The sequence below is a fragment of the Trachurus trachurus genome (assembly GCF_905171665.1).
Source record: "Trachurus trachurus genome assembly, chromosome: 3".
Lineage (NCBI taxonomy): Eukaryota > Metazoa > Chordata > Actinopteri > Carangiformes > Carangidae > Trachurus > Trachurus trachurus.
Window position 1 is genome coordinate 6,938,241 of NC_139893.1, and position 22,276 is coordinate 6,960,516.

Sequence of the window (22,276 nt, forward strand, 5' to 3'; positions counted from 1 at the left end):
TATGAAGGGGGCCTTAATCCAATCTGACAACATCCGATTTCATACATTTTTTTTGCATTTACACATGACGTTCATGTTACAGATCCGATCTGTGCCACTTCAGAGAAAAAACATCAGAATTGGGTCACATGAACCACGTAGTGTGAAGACGGCCTTTGACTCGTACTCCTGCTGTTGAGTCCAGGTTTCTTCTGAGGCAGGAAACATGTTTAAAAGAGCGAATTAATCAACATGGCTTCTGTTTTCATACCACAAATCAGAATAGAGGAAGTGAGGATGTGTGTGGTAATTGCAGACCTTTATATCAAACATCTGGCACGATTCATTTCTCAGTCCTCGATTATAGTTTCTCAATATAATGTCACTGGGACTTGATTTGTAAATAGTTCTGATTGGTGCCTCATTAGCTGCTGGAAAATACAACACAAGCATCAACTTCTGTGTGTGTGTGTGTGTGTGTGTGTGTATGGTTTAACATCAATTTCCATCCCTGATATTTGATTCCCCTACTGTCTTTAAGGTGATGTTGACACGTGTATCGAGGCACACGGCGTGTTTTGACACAACAGGGAGTCCCCGGGAAGTGGTAATCGTGTAATTCAGTGAAAATGTGAAATGTGGTCATCTAAAGTGGGAAACTGGGGCTCCAGGAGGAAATGTGGGTCACGCTCAGCACGTTGTGATTTAAAATGTGGGTTTGGGTTAAATCGTAATTCTTAGAGATTTAGATTTATTGAATTTATTTGTGGTAGATGAAACCTGGATTCAAAGGAGAGGAACCATAATGGCGTGTGTGTGTGTGTGTGTGTGTGTGGAGGGAGGTGTTAATGGCAGCTCATTTTATGACCAGCCAAAACATCAATTACATATACCAGTGCACACATTTATTCCACGGTACACATGACTGACTGTGCGCACATATGGGTGCACCCTACACATTGTATTACTTCTATAAATCACTATGGTATTGGTGCACCTTATTAATATAATGAAACTTAAAGCACATTGTGCACGTGTGCATGAATGGCAAGTTGCCTGTTTTAATGCCTGGAGAGAAAGAGGAGGGCGCATACGCTGGAAAATATGGATGAGAAGTGCAGTCGTGTTACCTTTAATGTCGCCACCGTTGGGGCATTTTTATGAGGATAAGAATGGTGTGTCCATGCAAATGTTGATTTTCATGTTTTTCATCTACATATCAGAAATGCTCTTTACTGTTTCCATTTATTTGCCCCTGACCTTGAGCAAATGAAGTGAGGAAACCGCTCCCAGTTTCCACAGGACCAAATGGAAATGTGTCATTACTATTCCACGGGCCGAGGCTGCAGGAAAACACAAAACAGCTATGCAGCTATTGACAAATTCATCATGCAATCTGAGAGTACAAACTCTAGATTTCATCATCTTGCTCATCAGCAGCTCCTTCCTATGAATTATTTGTTGGCTCCTCTCCTCCTTGCCTGTCCTCTCCTCTTGATGTGGTAAAACCCATCAAGAATCTATAAGTAGGCCCTGTCCCTGTGTCTCTCAATCAAAATCAGGGGCAAGCAGCTCCTCATCCAGTCTGTGGGCTGAATTATTTACCAGTCATTGATGTGGTGGTTGACCAGCAGTTTTGCTTGTGAATTATTCATGCGCTCTCTCTCCTCTCAGACCACAGGATTAACACTAGGGATATATTCACATTTTATTTGTTGTGCTCCTAAATGTGCACATCACATCATAAAATTTAACTCCTATAGAAATCCAAAGGCAATCCTGTTTCCTTTTTTTTTTTCTTTTACCAACTTCCTCTTCCTCTATATTTTACATACAGTACCATACCCACTGAGAAAGACTTAAGACATTGAACTGGTTTGACTAATTCATGTTGGTATTCAGCCAGGAATCTATAAAGTTACAGACATGTCAAGAATTTTGCGAGTGCGTTTTAATTAGAGATTAACCTCTAAACCTGCAGCATAATAATTTTATATTTTAACCTGACTTTATTCATGATTTAAAAATAAAAAATAAAAACTTCAAAGAGAAGTCCAGCTAAGCTGCGTACCTGCTGATAACAACTTTTATCTGAAACGATCTTGTGTGCTTAGACATGGATAAAAGGCCGTTACAGCTGAGAAACAGCTGGACAATCCTTTTCTTCTATGGAAGAAAATCACATTCAAGCAATTCACGCTTTAATTTTAACCTTGCATACTGTACTGTAGGTATGTAGTTATCTTTACCTGAGCAAAAAGATCTTAGGGGAAAAGACAACTTCTCCTGTTCACAGCCAGTGTTTTCTGATAATGTCACCAAGTGTAGTTTGCACAGTGAGAAATGTTCACAGTCACCATGGTTACTTATTTATGTGTATTCAAATCTTCAAATTATGCCTTTATCTTTTCAAAAAAGTTGAGCAATTTCATACGACAGATGGGCACAGTTGTTGTTGTTTTTTCTACTCTTCCTTTTAAATGATCACCGTTTGGTCCGTCGTGCCCTTTTTTTTTGATTTGAGAGTCAGCAGCAGAGAGACAGACAAACAGGAAACATGGAGGGGAAGGAGAAGAAGGGCTGTGACAGTCAATAAAGGTCCCTGGGCCGAGAATCGAATGGTGGATGTGGCGATCGTGTGTTACGCGCTGTTACCATCTGGATACCAAAGCGCTCTGGCACTGCAGTGTGTAGCGAATGTAGTAAACCTGGACGGTGGATTATTGCCCATTCGGTGCTGCAGCGGGTGTTTATGGCAGCAGGGAAGTGTCTGTGGGATTCTCTCAAAATAAACCATAATGCCTTTTGTTAATGGTAATGGAAGAGCATGTCATGCAGTGCAGTGCTGCGTGCTCTTTGCTGTGGTTTTGCGTCTTTATAATTCTAGATAATAATGGAGGCTGAAGAATGATGCATATTATTACTACTTCTTCTATTATAATACTTATTTTCAAGAGCTTTTGATTCCACATTCCTCAGTATATCAAGTGAGGCACTCAACACAATACTACTTCTCTACTCCGTCAGTGAAAAGATCAAGTGGGAAAAGAGCATTTCTGTTTAAAGTTACCTTCTTAACACTAGGCTGCACGATATCTGCAAAATGTCCGATGTGCGATGGCACTGTTCAACATTGCAATGACAATATGACTTGTGTCTTTCTGAAAGTACGCTGTGGAACATACACTAGGCCTGTGGTGGCGCTGTAACATCGCCACACACCATTTACAGAGAGGAAGATGTGGAACGCTTGCGTGCTGTAAAACGTATAACTCCAAACATTGTCAGTCGACTATACGAGAAGTCGCGCTAGAACAAATACGCCATTCGATGACGCGTTATGGAGGTGAAGGAAGTCCACCATTGTTGATTGATTGATTGATTCTTTTTAATGCACAGCCAGGCTGGTGCAATTTGCTTCCAGTACAGGTTCCAAACATATAACATATATAGACATACATACAAACACATCATAATGCATATAGGGCCGTGTTTATTCCTCAACATTCAGAGTTCAAGATATTTATTGCGGTGGGAATGAAACTGATTCTGAAGTGGGTTGTTTTGGAGGCAATTGTCCTGTAGCGTCTCCCACAGGACAGCAATTGTTGTTATGTTACGTCTAGCGGTGAAGCTCAGGTTACAGATGTTTCAGATGATATTTTCACTCACTGTATTATTATTATTTTTTATTCTTTACCAAATTATTTATTCTTTCTCATAGTTTTGCTAGGTCAGTATCTGTTCATTTGTAACTCTGGCCACCTAGTGGTTGTGTTTATTCATGTATTCGTTGTATGTTTGTGTGTTGATGATGTGCGTTGTCTTCGTTGTGGTACTGTATGTCTGTAAGCTTGCTGATTGTTGTTCTGTTTTGTCCTTGTTTGTGTTATATGTCAGGACCCCCTTCAAAAACGAGATGGTTCATCTCAAGGGGGTTTCTCCTAATAAAATAAACTTTGATGAACGCACATGATCAGGCTTTATATGCTACTGTCGGGATGGGACGTGCTGGAAATACTAAAGAAACACTGGACATCCTTGAAATCTTCCAAATGTTGAGTCATAGAACAGAGGGTTAATTTAAAATTATACCACTTTGGAGAAATTCACTTTTTTATTCTAATTCCTGCTTCCCCCTCTCACTCGCTGACCCTCTGCCTCTCTGCTGCTGCACCCGGCCTGGATAAACACCCTGTCAGTGGTGCTGCTGCAGTGAGGGAGATGGAAAATGACAGTGTGCGTCTTGGGACCTGCTCACATCCTGACACTTTTCTTCTCTTCACTGGCAAATATGATCATTGTAAGATTTCTCCTCCACCCACTATTTACAGATAGTAGAATGTGTTCAAAGGGAATACTAATGAGCTTAAAATCCACACACAGCTTGATTCATCTCTGGGCTTTGAAGGTGTGATTCGTTTTGCCACATGACACCCTGCACCTCTTTAGGAAATGCACCCTATACAAAATGTGCACTGTTTATTTTAATCAACACATTGCTTCTTCTCACTGGCTGGTACTTTTATTTCTTTGCCTTTTTATTTTCGCGACTACAGCTGCCGCCTGTTGTCTGTGTTAGGAAATATTGATGGGCGGTTTGTGTGGGCAGGATAACTGTCGCCATAATGTCCATTTATAAGATACAGAGTAACATGGGCAGCACCTTGTTCCATTACTGTCAACACAGCCTGAGCACATACAGCATCTTTAATGGTTCGAGGTTATAAATTGGAGCTGACAGCTAAGTGAACATTTCAAGCATTAGATGGCCGTACAGTGATATTTTCTGTTTTCTCTGCTTTATGACAATACTTCAGAAACTCTGCAACAATCACATGGTTTGATGTTTTTGATGACCCCATACACAGGTCCAAAAAACATATTTACAGACAGAAATACATGAAGAGTTTAGATACTCTTAACTAGGCAAGGCAAGGCAAGGCAATTTTATTTGTATAGCCCGTTTTTACCAACAGTTTGTCTCAAAGGGCTTTACATGGCATCACAACAACATCCTCTGCCCTTAGACCCTCACATCCACTGAGGAAAAACTCCATAGAAAACCCTTTTAACAGGGAAAAATTGGAGAAACCTCAGGGTGAGCAACAGAGGAGGGATCCCTCACCCAGGACGGACAGACGTGCAATAGATGTTGTCTATTGTCTATTGTCTATCTAAACCTCTGCACTAGTGCCTGCCCTGGCCGGCAGTGCAGTATGATGTTTATGGGATATCCAAACCATCACTGCCGTCCTCTTGAGCACTATATCTCACAAACACCTGAGGGAAATCTCTTCTCTGAGATGAACTGATCAGAATTTCGTAGTCAAAGGTCAAAGGTCGCTGTGACCACACACACTCTCACACTCTCACACATTGTGTATTCTGCAGTAAAGCAAGAATTCAATCACTACTTGTGATACAATATGACCCACATTTATAGGATGAAATGATGAATTGATGGCGTTGTATATCCAAATGGTCAAAGGTCAATTTCACTTTGACAAAATAATGTTCTACAAAAAAAAAAGAAAAAAGAAAACACCTCTGGCTTTTATTGAACACAGAAGGAGAGATTGTGACCTTCTGTAACTTGAGGATTTCAATCACACCTGTGACAAAAAAAAAAAAAAAACAGTCTCCAGTTTATTGGTATTAAAAGATGAATATAACTGTGGCACTGTGTCACTCTTGAAAATTGCTTGAAAATGCTATAGATAGAAGATGATACTTCAAAAATATCAAAGTATACATAGACATTGTAGGCACAGTTATAATATCTGCACTTATGTGACTGTGTGTGTGTGTGTGTGTGTGTGTGTCTGTGTGCGTGTGTGTGTGTGTGTGTGTGTGTGTGTGTTACTCATTCTCTGACGAGCTACCTGTGGGAAGAAACTGTCTCTGAAACTGGTGGTGCGTGATTAAATGCTCCGGTAGCATTTTCCAGATGGCAGGACTGAGAATAGTGTGTGGGCTGCTGGATGACTGCTGTCCTTGATGATGCCTTGGGTTTTTCCTTATGCAGTGGCTTAATGAAGATATCACGCAGCCCGGAGAAGGGTTTTGCCAGTAAATGTTTGATGCTGGGGCTTTAGCACCGTTTTGCGGCAGTTTCCCAGTCATGTGCAGTCAGAGTTTTACCAAAACCGTGCACAGTCTGTCAAAATCCAGTCTCCATGGTGCGGTGATGAGAGTCAAGCCTCACAAACTCCAGGCTTTGTTGTGATTCCTGATGCAACATCTGGTATTATTGAAAAACTGTGTGATGTGTACATTGGTGGGTTCAGAAATGTATAAAAAATAACAAGGGGGGCAATGTCGTTTTTCGTAAGTGTGGAGATCTGAGGTTACCAAAGACAGGAAAAGACAACAAAGCGTGTAAACAAGAAATGTATATATGAATAATGTTTTTATAACAAGGCTTGCACCCACACTAACAGCTCCAGGCACAGTAGTGCTTTGAGCGAAGTGCTAACATCCGCACAAAGACAGTGTTGAGTCGACACACTGAGGTTTAGTGAGTGATAGTATTCAACATATTCATCCTCCAGAACATCCAACTGATCAACACCGAAGAAAAAATACAGCTGCGTGGAGTCGTTATGTTTTTATCTGGTCGTAAACGGACTCGCTCACTCGTTGCCTCAGACATGAAGAGTCTATGTGTGTGTGGCGTTTGCGTGTCCTCCCCCACACCTTTATGTGCTGCTCTCTCCGGGGAGTCCAGCCCCCCCACCACACACATACACACACACACATCTCAAAGACAAGCAGGTTAGGGTTAATTGATCATTCTAAATTGGTGTGAATGTGAGTGGGAACGGTTGTTTGTCTCTATATGTCAGCGCTGTGATGAAACCGGGACCGGACCAGGGGAAACTGCACCCTCAGGACTCGGCTCCAGCCCCACTGTGTGTAAACCCTGAACACACAATTGCTATGTAGGAATGTCACTATAAACGATCCATCCACACTATCATCTCTACGTTTTCTAGATTATCAACAGTGCAGTTATATGACAGAGGTTTAAAGGTTTGAAGAAAGGCCACCTGTGAATTCAACTGGGATGTTAAAGAATTTTCACCCGATGAGCCACAGAGGGAATTGAATTGCCTCAGGAAGATTTTGTTTTTGTCTTTTCTAAGTGTTTAAAGTGCAAAGTTATCTCTGAGTAGTCGCTTACCAGTGGAGGTATTTTAATGTGAAGCAGGTGGGGAATTTTCATTAAGCAGCAGCTACAACAAATTACAGTATAAGTACAAATAAGGAAGAGAGGATCGGCTATTATCACCCATCTCTGAAAAATAGTCTAAAGGCCAAACTCTTTTCTTAGTTCGCTGTTAATTTTCTCCCTTTGTAAAGTAAAGGAGTATGTAGAGGTTTGTACACGTGATGCAAAACTGTCTCTGGACATCTCTACATGTCTCTACAAATTTCCGTTAAATCTTAAAGGGATAGTTCAACATTTTGGCAAATTGGCCCTTTGCCATAATCCCTATATAGTCATAGCAGTAGGTTCGTTTCCTTTAATTGTCGGTGCAAGCTATTTTTAGAACGGCGGAGCAGAGCCGTGAGCTGCTCAGAGCTACGCTACGGAGGCTAATGGGATTTCTTGGTTTCCTTCATCAAACTCATCAAATACCCAATCCAACAACTCCAAAATGCTCTGGTGGACAAGTTGTGACCTGCACATTCACCACACTATGAGATAATAACGGAACGTTATGAGTTGTTTTTTGAGGTAAATTCATGCAAAACCGCTGATGCGTGTTCCCATCTGGGGCAGTTTTTTTGGCAAGCAGTCTCTGCATTTGCCTCTAAAACAACTCTGTCTCGTAACCTTCCGTTATTATCTCATAGCGTGGTGAATGTGTAGGTCACAACTTGTCCACCAGAGTGTTTTGGAGTTGTTGGATTGTGTATTTGGGTATTTGGGTAGTGTAACTCTGAGCAGCTTGCGGCTCTGCTCCGCCGTTCTAAAAACAGCTTGCACCGACAATTAAAGGTAACGAACCTCCTCCTAAAACTACAGGGATTATGGCAATAGGCCAATTTGCCAAAATGTTGAACTATCCCTTTAAGACCTAGTTGGTCACGAACTTGTGTGCTGTGTATTTTGAAACGGCAAGGATTTGTAGAAATGTTGTTGTTTGTCATTGTGTTGAGTCGATTTAGCTCTTAATTGGTGCAAGAATTAGAAAATGAAAAGGAAGCGACCGACCACTGGGGGATGTCTGCGCTCAGAAAACTCTATAGTAAGTGTGCAGTGGTGCAGTTTATTAGCGCGTGGGCAGTTTGTTTGTGAAAAGAGTAATTGGTATTATTTGGTCCTCACTAACTCTCTCCACACTCAGGCAATAACAGCCAGAGGCCTGCCCAAGGGTTCCCACACTCGGAGCTTTTTCTCATCTGGAGATGCATTGAATGAATCAGAGCACCTGTCTCACAAGCCCGGTGTTAGACCAAAAAAAAAAAAAAAAAAACCCACGCCATCCACAGAAGTGAGGCTAATAACACCGTTAGGCTGTTCAGGCTCTGTCTCATTGTGTGTCAGTAAGAGTGGTACAGCTGTTCAATACAATCAAATGCACAGCGGTTACTCTCCTTCCCGGCCCCGAGGAGTAAAAGAACAGAGTCGTCTGCTTGACTGACACAAAGACGTGGTCAGACATGGCAAATGTTTCCCAATTAGTTTGTCGTGGAACGTCATTAGCGAACAAGACTTTATCGCCGCTGTTTGAAGCGAATGATGTCATCTGCCAGTAACCACGCTAACCGAAACACATGCTTAAGACATCTTTTAAATATATGAAAGAAAATGTATGAATTATGAATTACAGATGGGTTTACAGCTGAATTTTGGAAATGTGTGATGTTTACACAGAACTTCCGTCTTTGACTGCAAAATTGATGAGGCCATTTTGGTTTCATGTTGCTTTCTGATCCCTTTTTTTAATATAGTATATATATGTGTGTGTATATATACTGTGTATATATATATAGCAGATGATATCCTGTGATTGACAACAACGTGTGATTGACAACAACGTGTAATTTTCAAAGTTTCTAAAGAGTAAAGTTGTAATTAGAGACTTGACCTCATGTAATTATAAAGCGAAACACCTTCTCTTCTTCTGTGCACAAACATACGTGACTCTGTGAATGTTAAAGCTGCGTATTGTCCTCCATAAGGAGACTAATTAACTTTTCAAACAGAGTTCAGAGTCGACAGCCTTTGAACTTCACACACCGAGTCCTCGTACGTGTGTGAAACGGTAACCTGTATGTTTTATTGTTATGTGACCTGCCGCAGCTGCAGTAATTATGATAGGATTAGTCAGGTGGCACAGTGTGTAAATGTGGTTTTATAAGCATGCTTTGTTAGTCTACAACCTCAACCACATGTTTCATATTGTAACCATGATGATGAAGGTCTGGTCTTCCTCCTCCTGCTGCTGTATCCATAAGTTAGAGACATGTGAGCCCTCATGGTGCGTTCAAGTAGTCTTCTCCTATGCCTCCTGCACATCGAACAAACACCAAGTTAAAATCCAGTCCAACCCCTCAACACCAGCCTAGGCGAGACAGAAACTCATTATTCCACGTAATGTATTAAACATTTGGTTTGATTTCTCATGTAATTGGAAAGAAAATCACGCCAATTACACACAGGGAGGGAGCGCTTAGATCGGCACAAACCCTCAATATTCTCCATCTTCTAACCTGTCACCGCTGAAGAGCAAAGACTCCAGACAGGCTAATTACCAGCACAGATATGTCCCAGCTCAGCCATGGCAGCGGCCCTGACACTTCACTGCTCCTTTGCACTGAACCACAGCAGTAACTAATTAGCATAGACACTACCTTTCTGATCAACACAAAGCATTCGCTCTTGTTTCCAATGACGCACCATGAATTTAAATGAGCCAATTAGCGAATGCATTTCCCCCGGTATCACACAGTCTTTGATTGAGATTCTCCTGCACAGCGGCACAGTAGAAAGTTCAGCCGCCCTGCAGGCCGCTGCAGCTGAGACGGGTGAGCGTCACATCGCTCACAGTGTTGATTCATTAAAGTGCAGTTTGTAGGTGGAGGTGATCAGGATAATTGTTGATGCTCATAGTCATTTTGAAAAAAAAAAGTTAATTCACCACCAGCCACCCAAGTTTTTTTTTTTTTTTTTTTTCCTTAAAAGGGCCCCATATTGTGAAAATGGATTTAAATTTACATTTTGTGTCTTTAATAAACCAGTGAGCAGGAAGAGGCACTGAGTGTAAACAAGCTTGTGTTGGTAACGGTAGGTTCAGGACACAAAAGTGAAGAATAAGTAATTTCAACTTGACACTTGTTGGTTTATCTACAGTAACTTGACAGTAAACTAGTTAAAGTTAGTGAGTGGACCAGAGTAAACACCATTACACAGGAGTTTAAAGGGACATTGTGTAACTTATCCTGTTATCTATTCACGAAAATCGATTATTTCTTTTAAAAGTCTGTTTTTCATTAATCAGTAATCACCCCTGTAAACAATACGACATTGCCATGACAACATATTATCACGTGTATCGTTTTGCCTCGTGCTGACGGACCACTTGTTTACATAGAGGCTTGTTTATGCCGTTACGTGCAGCGGCTGTTGTCTGTCTGCCGTCTGCCCAATTTCAGCTGAATGCAACATGAAAAATACGATTGAGTTGCTTGCGATATACAACCGCAACGCGAGATAGAAGTAATTCCTACACAATGTACCTTTAATATGCAATTCAGATACAGTTTTAAGTGTCACAAAAGAAATATTAGAAAAACCTAAAAAATAAGAAAAGGAATTCGATTGTTTTGCCATTTGCAGCAGCGGTCCTGTCCATTCTTAGTTTCTGTTACGGTGGTTGATTAATAATCAGCAGCTCTTCTGCATTTTCTCCCTGTTTTCCCTCTTCATTTCCGGAAAGAATATTCTGTACTGTCCTTGGCATTAAGGGACCTTGTTCAGAGTAGCCTGTTGTGAATATTGAATGTGAACATGATATGCATGTAACGCAGGTGTAAATGATTTTGCACTAAGGAAAAGGCAAGGCAAGGCAAGGCAAGGCAATTTTATTTGTATAGCCCGTTTTTACAAAGAGTTTGTCTCAAAGGGCTTTACATGAGTTGAAATAAAACAAACAACTGACAAAGAAACTTTTTCCCCCTTTGTTTCAGCTGCTGCAGGGGAAGTCCATTCCTAAGTTTGGCTCACTGGACCAGATTGAAACGGGCAGTGGAGACGTGGAGGGACATTACAGCGGTGACTGTGATGATGAAGACGGTTGTGGTGGATCAGGTGGCGGTGAAGTGAAGAGAAAAGTGTCCAGAGTCTTCAAAAGTAAGTCTTTCTTTTTCTTTGGTAATTTATTCAAACTGTGCATCAAGTCACCATGTTATTTATTACCTATAAGCGACCCACATAGATCCCACTGGTCCCTGACAATTAAATGCAAAACATTCCAGAATAAAATCAAGAAATAACTCTAATACCAGCCATTAAAATACATCATTATATACCAAATACATATATATATATAGCACATACCATATGTACTGTACCATAAATCCTTTCAAACAGCCTTTCAGACATCCATCCTGTCAGTTTCTGTGGTGAATTTCAAAATGAAAACTAGTTTTTGATCAGTGAAGGCCTTGAAAGGTGCAGTTGCATAACGCTATATTTTAATAAGACTTCCTCCAGTCTCCATTTTTATGACAGCCATAATAATAGTCATTAAAGATAATAGTTGCTATGGGGACATTATTGCAATCAAGGCCTGTTACTTTAGAAATTATTGAAATTATTGCTCCCCAGAGGATCAGTAACCCCTGATGAATCACAGCAGCAGAGCTCTCCTCTTCATTTTACCTTTCACACTCTCCACTCCTCTCAGCACATGGATTCCTCCTCTCCTCTCTCCTTTACTCTCCATCAAACATGCTAACAACCTGATTAATCACCTCGCTCGCTCTGCCTATGGCGACAGCGAGGAAGAGGAAGGGGGGTGGGTGCTGATGGGGGGGTGTCATCCAAACAAGCCGTTCTGTCCGTGTAAATGTTTCCTCTGCCTCTTGTCAGTCTGTCTCGAGGCTTCGGCAGCTCGGGCTCTGGAAGCTGCTTAACAATCGCTCATGTGAGGCTGTAGGGAGGCTCTGACATTTATCACCCATTACAGTGGAGCCGCCCTTTCCTTGTCGTAGGCCAGATCAACCTGTCTCCCATATTTATGACCCACTGTCTGTTGTGACCTCTGTCGGGCATCTGTCCCCCGCTGCCTGACCCTCACACCAACACTCAGGATTCTTCACCTCAACCAGACCTCTGGTTGGTCCCTGCAGACGTCCGCAGGGTTTTTGCTTTTAAGATTTTTGCTGCTGGAAAAATTGATATATCAAAGAACGTGGATGTATTTGTGTATATACATGCTGTATATACATATATACACACATGCATACATGCATATTTTACTTGCCTTTGGTGTTTTTTAATTGGATTTAAATGGATTTGGGATCTTTGCAAGCCAAGGACACAGCAGCGCTAACAACATCATGTCTTATTGCTGTCTCACCAAAATATAGGATTGTTAATTTAAAAAAACAAATCCATTGTGTTTTATGAAAAGAAACAAATAAGTCCTCAAATCATACTGAAGGAGAGTCTGCTGTTTCACAACAGCCTTAATTAAACCATAGCATTGTAAATAAAAAAAAAAACTAAACAAATTAAACCTGTATTAATGTTGTAATAGTTCAGTATTCATCTGCTGGAGGTTTAATCCAAAACACCTCTCCAGCCCGTAGGAGTGAGTAAAGGTCACAGATAAACAAACATCCCGCTGTTCGCTGAATCATTCTCCACCATCATTGTCACCGAGGCCGACATGTAACGCTTGCAGACACCAACTGAGGTACGAGGCAGGTTAATAAACAAGTGTTACACCCTCATTTGGCTCATCAAATGGGAACACTGGTGATGAATAAACACCTGGTGTGTTCACAAGAAGCGGTCAGCGTGTACGTGCTTTAGCAGACAGTCGTACAGTCGATATCACCTCGCTACTGTTGTTGCTGTTGCTGCAGTGTTGCATTTGGTCTAAACCACCACGGTGTGATGCTTTACCTTGGACTCAATGCTTTATAAATTTACCATTAATGTTATTTTGTTACTTATGAAGTTATTAATCAAACCTGAGTTGCATAACAACTCCTTTTTGACCACACGGGGTCACTATAAAGTTATTAGCGATCAGTTATTTACACATTCAACAACATTATCATTCATTTAGAGTTTTTTCCAGAGCAGCTGAAAAATGAAAGTCTTATATTCAGGGTCTTTTTCTACTTAGTTTTTGGTATCAACCAACTCCTGAGAGAAATCTCTGGTTCCTGAGCTGTGATCACTGTGCAGCTGCTACATATCTGTCTGAAATGCTTGTAGAGCTGTGTAAAGCCGGGGCCAGCTGCACATTCAGGGGATAGTTCTCTGCAGGTTAATCACTACAGTACACTCCTGTCACATTGTCACACTGTTTTGACAGTTTTTTTTTGTTTTTACACATTTTTATACTTAAAAAAAACAAAAATTCTGATTACAGCTCCAGCATTTCAAGCAACAGGAAGCCAGAACGATGTTGCAAGTCTAATTAAACCGTCAACTAAGAATCATAACAAGTTGCCTGACAATATGATATGCTAAATAGCACACAGATTGCTTCGCTGCAGTACATGACTCTCAGTGCAGCGGGAGAGTTTTGCTGTGTCTGAGATACACTGTGATGATCACACCCGCTCCGATCAGACAAGCGAGTCGTGCAAATCGGCATCAGCTGTACTGTCGCCAAATACTGGAGAGTCAACACGTTACCGTACTCCTCTACGGATGATAAAAATGTAATTAATTCAGTTTTATTTCTTGATAGAAATACAGTCGAGTCCTGAGAAGTTATTGCATTTTTACTGCAGCAAGGCAGCGTCTATAAATTGGCTGCCACGAGGCTAAATCACTGAGGTGAGGATACAGTATTAATGAACATTGTTGGTTTTTTCATCCAGCCTCTGTTCGAAAACTTCAAAAACAGAAAGCCAAAGAGACAGACATGAAATATTAAACACAGCTACAGACCCAGAAACAAAGGAAACCACAGCACCAGGTAGAAAAAAGCCGCAGAGGTGAGAGAACGAACGGAAAACCCCCACATAAACAGAGATAAAGTCAACTTTAAACAACATGACACGTCACTGTGGGATTATTAACAAGTGAGTTGAATCCCAGGAAGCTTTTTAAAAAATCTTTGACAACAAGAAACAAAGTGAAGGACCCTGCGATATATTTCCAGCTGCCATTTAATAGCAAGTGTGCCTGTCTAAATTTAGTGTGATTTCTCTCTCTCTGTGCAATTACCCATAATCCCTCTCCTTTGTGCCTTTTGATGTTTATCAGCTGAACATGCTGACGATGGATCAGCATGATAAGGAAATAAAATGGAATAAGCTCAATACTGACAATAGGAGCCTGATTTAAAGGATTATCCTCATTAAGCAGAATTACTGTCGTGTGAGAATGAGTACTATGTATGTAACAAGAAGCAACAATACAGTCAACTGTTCATCTGTTAGAAACATTTCAAGACATATTTTTTTTTACAATAGCATTTGCAGCAGGGTTGGATTTATTACATCTCGGCCTCCAGATTGTTGAGCCACCTGACGGAGTGTCTGTTTTTGTAAAAACACAATCAGGTTGATCTGTGTGTTTGTGTGTAAACCCAGAGAATTATTGAAAGTACACAATGAAAAGAGAAAAAGACTGATTCACTTCTTCACTCCTCCCAGATCATTATGTAACACAGACAGAAGTCGAGTGAGGAAATCCCAGACAGACAGAGTGAGAGCATCCAGGAATTTGTTGCGTGCGTTGTCTTTCCACATCAGGCCTTGTTTTGTTTTTTTGTTTTTTTCCCCCAGTTGTTACCTAGCTGCCAATCGCCTCGACAAACACACACATTCAACGTTCCCTCATTAATTAAATGAAATGATCATTTAACGCTAATGAGAACCAGCACCACAATGTCAGAACTGTTGTGAGATCACAGTGGTGAGTATTGCAGGATCATAATCACTAATTATAGCAGACATGACTGGAATAACTCTTACAGGAGCTGTGGTGAAGCCCATGTCTGTGCAGCCATGTTGTCTCCAGCCTCCAGTTGTGTGTGCTTTGTGTCAGTCACTTATTGCACAAGTCTTAACGCTGCTATTTTGATAAATAAGACGGAGGCGAGAAGTAGCTGGAAGGTTCACTGCCACAGCCCTGCTTCATGATTAAACCTGATGAGATAATTATACACCTGATTTAATCACATAAAAACCTCGCCAGGCTAAACTTTGAATAAAGTAAATACACTTTTCCCACTTAAGCTGTGATGACTAATTAATCAGTTTTGAGATGATGACATATAAAAGTTTGCAGTCTTCCTTGCAGCTCTGTGAGACTGAACCGAACCAAAGTGGTACTTTAGGATTATGTTAAAGGGATAGTTCAACATTTTGGCAAATTGGCCCATTGCCACAATCCCTATAGTTTTTGGAGTAGGTTCGTTACCTTTAATTGTCAGTGCAAGCTATTTTTAGAACAGCGGAGCAGAGCCGCGAGCTGCTCAGAGCTACGCTACAGAGGCTCATGGGATTTCTTGTTTTCCCTCATCAAACTCATCAAATACACAATCCAACAACTCCAAAAGGCTCTGGTGGACAAGTTGTGACCTGCACATTCACCACGCTATGAGATAATGACAGAACGTTACCAGACAGAGTTGTTTTAGAGGTAAATTCATGCAAAACCGCTGATGCGCGTTCCTGTCGGGGGCAGTTTTTCTTGCCTTTGCCTCTAAAACAACTTCATCTCATAACTCTGCTCCGCCGTTCTAAAAATAGCTTGCACTGACCATTAAAGGTAACGAACCTACTGCTAAATCTATAGGGATTATGGCAATGGGCCAATTTGCCAAAATGTTGAAATATCCCTTTAACATCAACATCCAAACATGCAAATACATGTTTCCATATGGATGTTGGGATGGCATCATCCTCACATCTCTTACTTAAGTGTGTCAGGATGTCCAATATTTGATCAGGACAAATATGAATACGGATACAAATATTAAGACTACTAATACGTATCCTAAGAACTGCAGATGTGAACCAGCTGTTGACACTAGGGATTCAACAGTTTTCAGGGTTCATCATCTGGAAACCAGGAACATCTGTCCAGATTTCTTTGCCAACCCATCCAACAGGTGACCTACTGCTGCTTTTACAGTAGATGAAATGATAACAAGGTGCCATCTTCTGGGGACTATGAATGACCATCTATTCAAAATGTCATGGCAGTCTGACCTATAGATTTTTCAGTCTGGTCTAAAGTAGTGGACATAAAATCCCCAGAGCTGTACTTAAAAAGTTTTACTCAAACTTCTCCACAGTTTGTGGCTGGTGTCAGCTCAGAGACACCAGAGGAGGAAAAAAAAGGGAGAGTTTTTTTTTTTTCCTCCTCAATTTCCCTTTATCTAATACTAAATCTTAGATTTCTGTGACCTGTCCACAACGCCTTTGGGGGAGGAGAACAATTAAAAGGTCTTTCATTGCTCCCAACCCCACAGGCAGCTCCGAGCCTTTTATCCAGCATGCCGTGGTTTAGCTGCAGACAGCGTGATTGCTTGCAGCATGAGTATTGTACTGCAGAGAGACATCTGTTTAGTGCAGTGGCAGCAAGAGAGACACAAATCGATTTCTAGCAGGTAAGCACAATGAGGGGAAGGGCAGAGGCTCCTTTAGCATGAGCCTTATTAATTAATAGTGTCTCAGCAGAAGAGTGTTCGATGTTATCCGATCTTCTCCCTCACACTCGGGTGGTGAATGAACAATGAATGTGGCTGTTGCACGTACAGTAGAACTCCTCCACTATCTAATGTCAAGTGATAATGGGCATTAACGGCACTCGTCGGGGATACAGGGTGCAGGGGTCAGCACTCATTTAGAAAAACCAATTTGCTGAAATAGTTTACAGTGTTGTATATGTTCCAGCCCTAAATGAGAGATCTGAGCGATAGGGGATTTCATCAAGGCCACTTTGTTGGACATACAGTAATAGGCCTGTCACTGGGAGCTGTTTGGAAATTTCCTAACAGGCTGTGTAATACTTGGCCGGCCTTGTTAGAAAGATCTTTATCCTCATTACAGAATGAGATCAAATTAGGTCACCTGCTGTGACTCCTGCCCTCCACTGCGCCAGTGAAAATGGGATCAAAATCATTTACAGCAGTGTGGCTCATAACCTTTTTGACCAGCGAGCGATACTGGGTGGATTCCTTCGTTGTCTGATTATCACTTGATTAGATTAACCCCATGATCTAGTTAACGATTCGGGGATGCGTCAAAGACTTTCTCATATCACAAAGAGGGCGCTGTTAAGTGTAGTGTTATGGTTACTTCAAATGTATGTGGCTGCATGTCATAGTCTGACTAAAGATGAGTATTTAATGTTTTAAAATAGGTTGTACAGTACAAATAAGTTGATTTATTACATTTGTTAATGGGGTAGAGGTAATTATATACTATTATATTAGAGGTAATTATAGAAACACTGATCAGGCATAACATGAGGACCACCTGCCTGATATTGTGTTTGGCTGCCAAATACACAACAAATTGTGCTGCACTGTGTATTCTGACAATTTTCTATCAGAACCAGCATGAACTTCTTCAGCAGTTTGAGCCCCCTCCCGCCCCCCCGCCCCGCACCTCCCCGTGACCCTTTGGCCCCGTGGTTCACCACTGTTCTTTCCTTGGACCAACTTTTGATAGATCCTGACCACTGCAGACCGGGAACACCCCACGACTGCTGCAGCTGTTGAGATGCTCTGACCTAGTCGTCTAGACATCACAGTGTGGACCTTTGTCAAACTTGCTTAAAGGGGACATATTATGGAAATGTAACTTTTTAAAGGCTCTTTAACATATATTCGGGTGTTTGTCCTGTCTTCCGGCCCCCAAAATGTGAGAATTGACAAAAAAATCTGTAATTTTCAGGCTCCCGAGGTTGAAATCTAGTAAATCTAATGTAACTAATTTCCAAATTTGCATAAACCCCACCCCTACATGGTACCAGTAGAAGAGGCGAGGCAAGTAGTGGTTCATTTGCATTTAAAGGGACAGGCACTGAAACCAGCCGTTCTGAACAGGGCTGTTTTGAGAGGATGAAAAGAGCTGTGATGTTTGATCCTTGGGGTATTTTGACTGAAACATGTCACAGACATGTATTTAAGACACTTGGGAACTATTTTATTTTGTGGAAAAGTGACATAATATGTAAATCCTTACACTTGCTAATTTTTCCTGCTTCTAAACAACTTTAGGACAGATCTGCTGCCTAATATATTCTACCCACTAATGATGAAGTATTCTTCACCCTACCTATCAGTGGTCATAATGTGTTAGGCCTGATCGGTGTATACCAAACCAAACCAAAACCAGACCATTGTAGTTTTCCAGAGGAACCAGTCACCATTACAAAAAGTAAATGGGTCCTGAAATAATCCACACCCACCGGTTGAAGAAACTAATCGTGCTGCATTAATGCGAAGCAGCACAAATGATCCATTCACTGTCTGCCGACTCCCTCCGTGACTGTCTTAAGACGAGACGGGACAAAACTGATCATGAAAGATCCCCACAAGGGCTTTGCACCATCCAGCTACTGTCCGACGTGAGCTGCTCCTGTCAGACATCAGAGTGTCGGAGCTGAAGTGACACGTGTGTCAATATGTGAGCAAAGCGCAGCAGGGGAATTGGAAACAACACCCGAGGCCCAAAGCAGCAGCTACTGAAGACAGAGCTGTCACTGCACAGCTGTAAGATGGAACAAATGAACCTGGGCACAGTTTGAATTAGACAGTGGTGGAAGAACTGTTCACATCTTTTAGTAAGAGCAGAAATACTACATTGTGCTGCACTGTCTATAAAATATGAAGTATGTATAATGCAGGAAAACGACCCTTAAAGACTGAGGTACCTGTTGTAAAGGAAGAAGAGAACAAAATTTCATTTTCAACTGAAGCAGGTAGAAGTATAAGGTAGTAAAAGAAAAAGAAACACAAAGTACAACAGCCACAAGTTTAGTACATTCACTCACTTATTGAACTTATTGAAGTGTAAATACTTTTCCATATTAATTGGTACATGCTATTACTTTACATTAGGTACATATTTGTTCAAAATTGTTCTTCTTTTTCCATTTGCACTGTATGTTATTTTCCTGCTACTGTAACACAGTCATTTCCCAGCCTGGCATTAATAAAGTGTATCTTAATGTTAAGATATTTACTTTCCATCACTGGGATTAGGAAATGATTAATTATGACGTTAAGTCTGTTGCAGTGATCCTCAGCTTTAAATGTTAATTAAGTTTCAATTCATTAGGAACAGTACAAATACAACAACAACAACAACAAAAAATCAATCATCATATCGTGAAATCATAATGTTCAGTTTTTGTTGTGACTGTTTTGGAGATGTGTTGATTCACTGGTTATTCTGAAGGATTTAGCTTCTGGTGCAGTTAAAGTTTATTGCATCATACTGGCAAATATTTCTATCTTACATCCAGCCCATGGGGATAGGCTTAAATAACAACCATGAAGACTGAATGGTACACTCATACATGCAACCTCTTGCATTATACGAGGTCAACAACACATAGAAGACTAATATAAAAAATAAAAAAACACTTAGTGAAATATACTAAAGATTGCTGGAGATCAAAATGAAAGCTGGATTTGGGTTCATGAGGAGGAGGGCTACCGCCAGTCAGCACATTGACATGCAAGCCATCAAGCTGAATGACAAGAGAATCCACAGCAATGACGCTGGAGAGCCATTTGGAGTGGAGAAGTGTGACTGGGTGGAGGCAAACGGGGGGGAGAATAATTGGACCCGAAAGGAATGAACTGCAGCCGCAGGATCCTGGGGCCAGATGGATAAACGAAGAGTATTGCACAAAAATCATACATACATGATTTCCCCTCTTGTTAAAAGAAGGCACACACTTTCAGACGAGGCGTGCAGGCACCTTCTGAGCTACAGGAGATGATTATCACCTCAGAACCAACGGGATCACCGTCCTGGTTGTTACGATATTCAGCTGCAATCAAACAGGGAAGGTGAGGACACCGAAGCTGCTCTTGTTTGGGAGAAGCAAATCCTCACACTAGAGGATTGTTCCCAGCTGGAGACGGACGAGGTGACTGTCAAGGACACTGTATGAAACATGAAGCGTTCATGGGTACATTAGTAAAATGGCTCCTGTCATCGCAGACAGATGAGGTGGCTGCCAGTGATTGCCAGGAAAAGGCACCATCTGCCATTAAAAAGCGCTGCAGCACTTATGCAGCAAATGATTTGATGACGAATTTATAGTCTTAATTCAGCAATTTTGCCAAGTTAAGTTTCGCAGACGGCATTTTGATGACTTTTTTCTAAAGTGCACGTGAAATTTTCCATTTAAAAATGACCAATTTATTATGATGGTAATGGTATTAGTCAGTGGGATTTCACTGTGAAATAACCTTTTATGACTGGTCCTGAAACAGACAGCAAAGCCTGACTTTCTGGTTAATGTTTAAAACAATGACATGATGTCCTCGATAGCTTCTCAGTCCCCTGGGGAAGTCCCTGTGGTGGAAAGGCCCCACTGGCCTGAATGCAAAATGGGTTTGAAATACAATATAACCTCATTTCTGTTTAAAGTCTCAGAACCAGATGTTGACACATGCCCATGTTTGGAGATGCAGTGTTGGTGTAGAAGAGTAGGAAGCTCGACTGTGAGTTTTGTAGCAAAATTTAAAGAAAAAAAAAAAAGTTACTCTGGCCTTGTTGGCCTGAAGCTGGTCTTGCTCACACAATGATAGACACTGCTGTAGCATCTGATGCTAGAGGAGTCAATTTCACTTTGTATACCAAGGCCAAACAGTTTGGATTCTCAAAACTCAGGCGGCAGGAATAAAACCACTACATCCTGTGGGTTTCACTTCAGCTGGAAAACCTTAGGGTAAATATTTCATTCTAGACCTCAGAGTTCACGAATTATTGGCCAAATATACACACACACACACACACACACACACTATTTCTTATAACACCACCACCACCGGCGGTTCTGTGTAACTTGTGGTGTTTAACGTGTGGTGGAGAACTCTGGAAACCTTATTTCTTAACTTACTTCTTTAGGATCTGCTGGTGGTACTGCAGACGCCGGTGCTGCTGGAGAGACTCAGGAGGAAAAGGAAGAGATCTTAGTGTAAATAGTTTCACCCCTATAGACTTCACATTGTAACACAAACAGAGAAAAAGAAAAGCCAATTTAAATGCACTTAAACTAACATTACTGTACATTAGAAGTTCTGTCATGTGTTGTATGTTTCTTCAGTTTATGTTGACAAGCCCTAGATTATTAAACTACCCTAGATTACTCAACTACCTCAAACATATTAACCCCACTGCCTCCTCCTCATCCACAGATTGTTTTTCCAGGTTTTTAGCTTCACTGTGGGATTAGTTTATATAATCAGTCTCTTGTGACTCATCACGAATGCCTCCCCCGTTTGCTGTGGGCTTATCTAACTCATATGGGTAATCGTGCACCTTTTTTTTTTTTTTTTCCCTCAAACTCAGCCTGCTTTCAACTATTGGGAATGATAGATGTGCGTGACTTATCAAGACCGTTGCTAAGATTAGCGAGGCGCGGTAATGTAAGCAAAACAAACAAACAAAAAAAAGGCCTTTTGTGAAGCTGCACACTCTGATGTTATTTAACATGAAAAACATATTTTTTTTTGCAGGCTGCAATGAGGCCATAATAACCCTGGACAACCTGGGTCGATATTTATACCTCTTCAATAGATAACATTGATGAGGCGAGGGGATATACTAGGGGAATACAGTATGTGTAGTCAATAATCAATCAGAAATAACATATACATGTACTGTGAATCACTGACATAATGACCAGAATGTCTCCTATACTTTCCAGATACTCCAAGGTTTTTTTCTCCCCCTCCTCTTTGTTTTATGTCCTTGTTCAAGTACACAGGGGAAAATACAGATTTAGCCGCCTCTTGTTTACGAATATGAAAAATTGTACCCTTTCACATAAGTAAGCCATAGAAGCAGGCAGATGAAAGCATACAGATTAGTATCTGCTGGGCATTAACATATG

General features: G+C 41.1%; 1 protein-coding gene across 1 annotated transcript in view; it reads left to right on the forward strand.

The window, feature by feature from the left end:
• gpc5a (glypican 5a) overlaps positions 1-22,276 on the forward strand; it is a 146,489-nt gene that overhangs the window by 86,698 nt on the left and 37,515 nt on the right. The window contains exon 8 of the mRNA XM_084001279.1: positions 11,182-11,344. Coding sequence (XP_083857405.1) covers positions 11,182-11,344 — 163 coding nt within the window. The remainder of the gene's footprint in view (positions 1-11,181; positions 11,345-22,276) is intronic.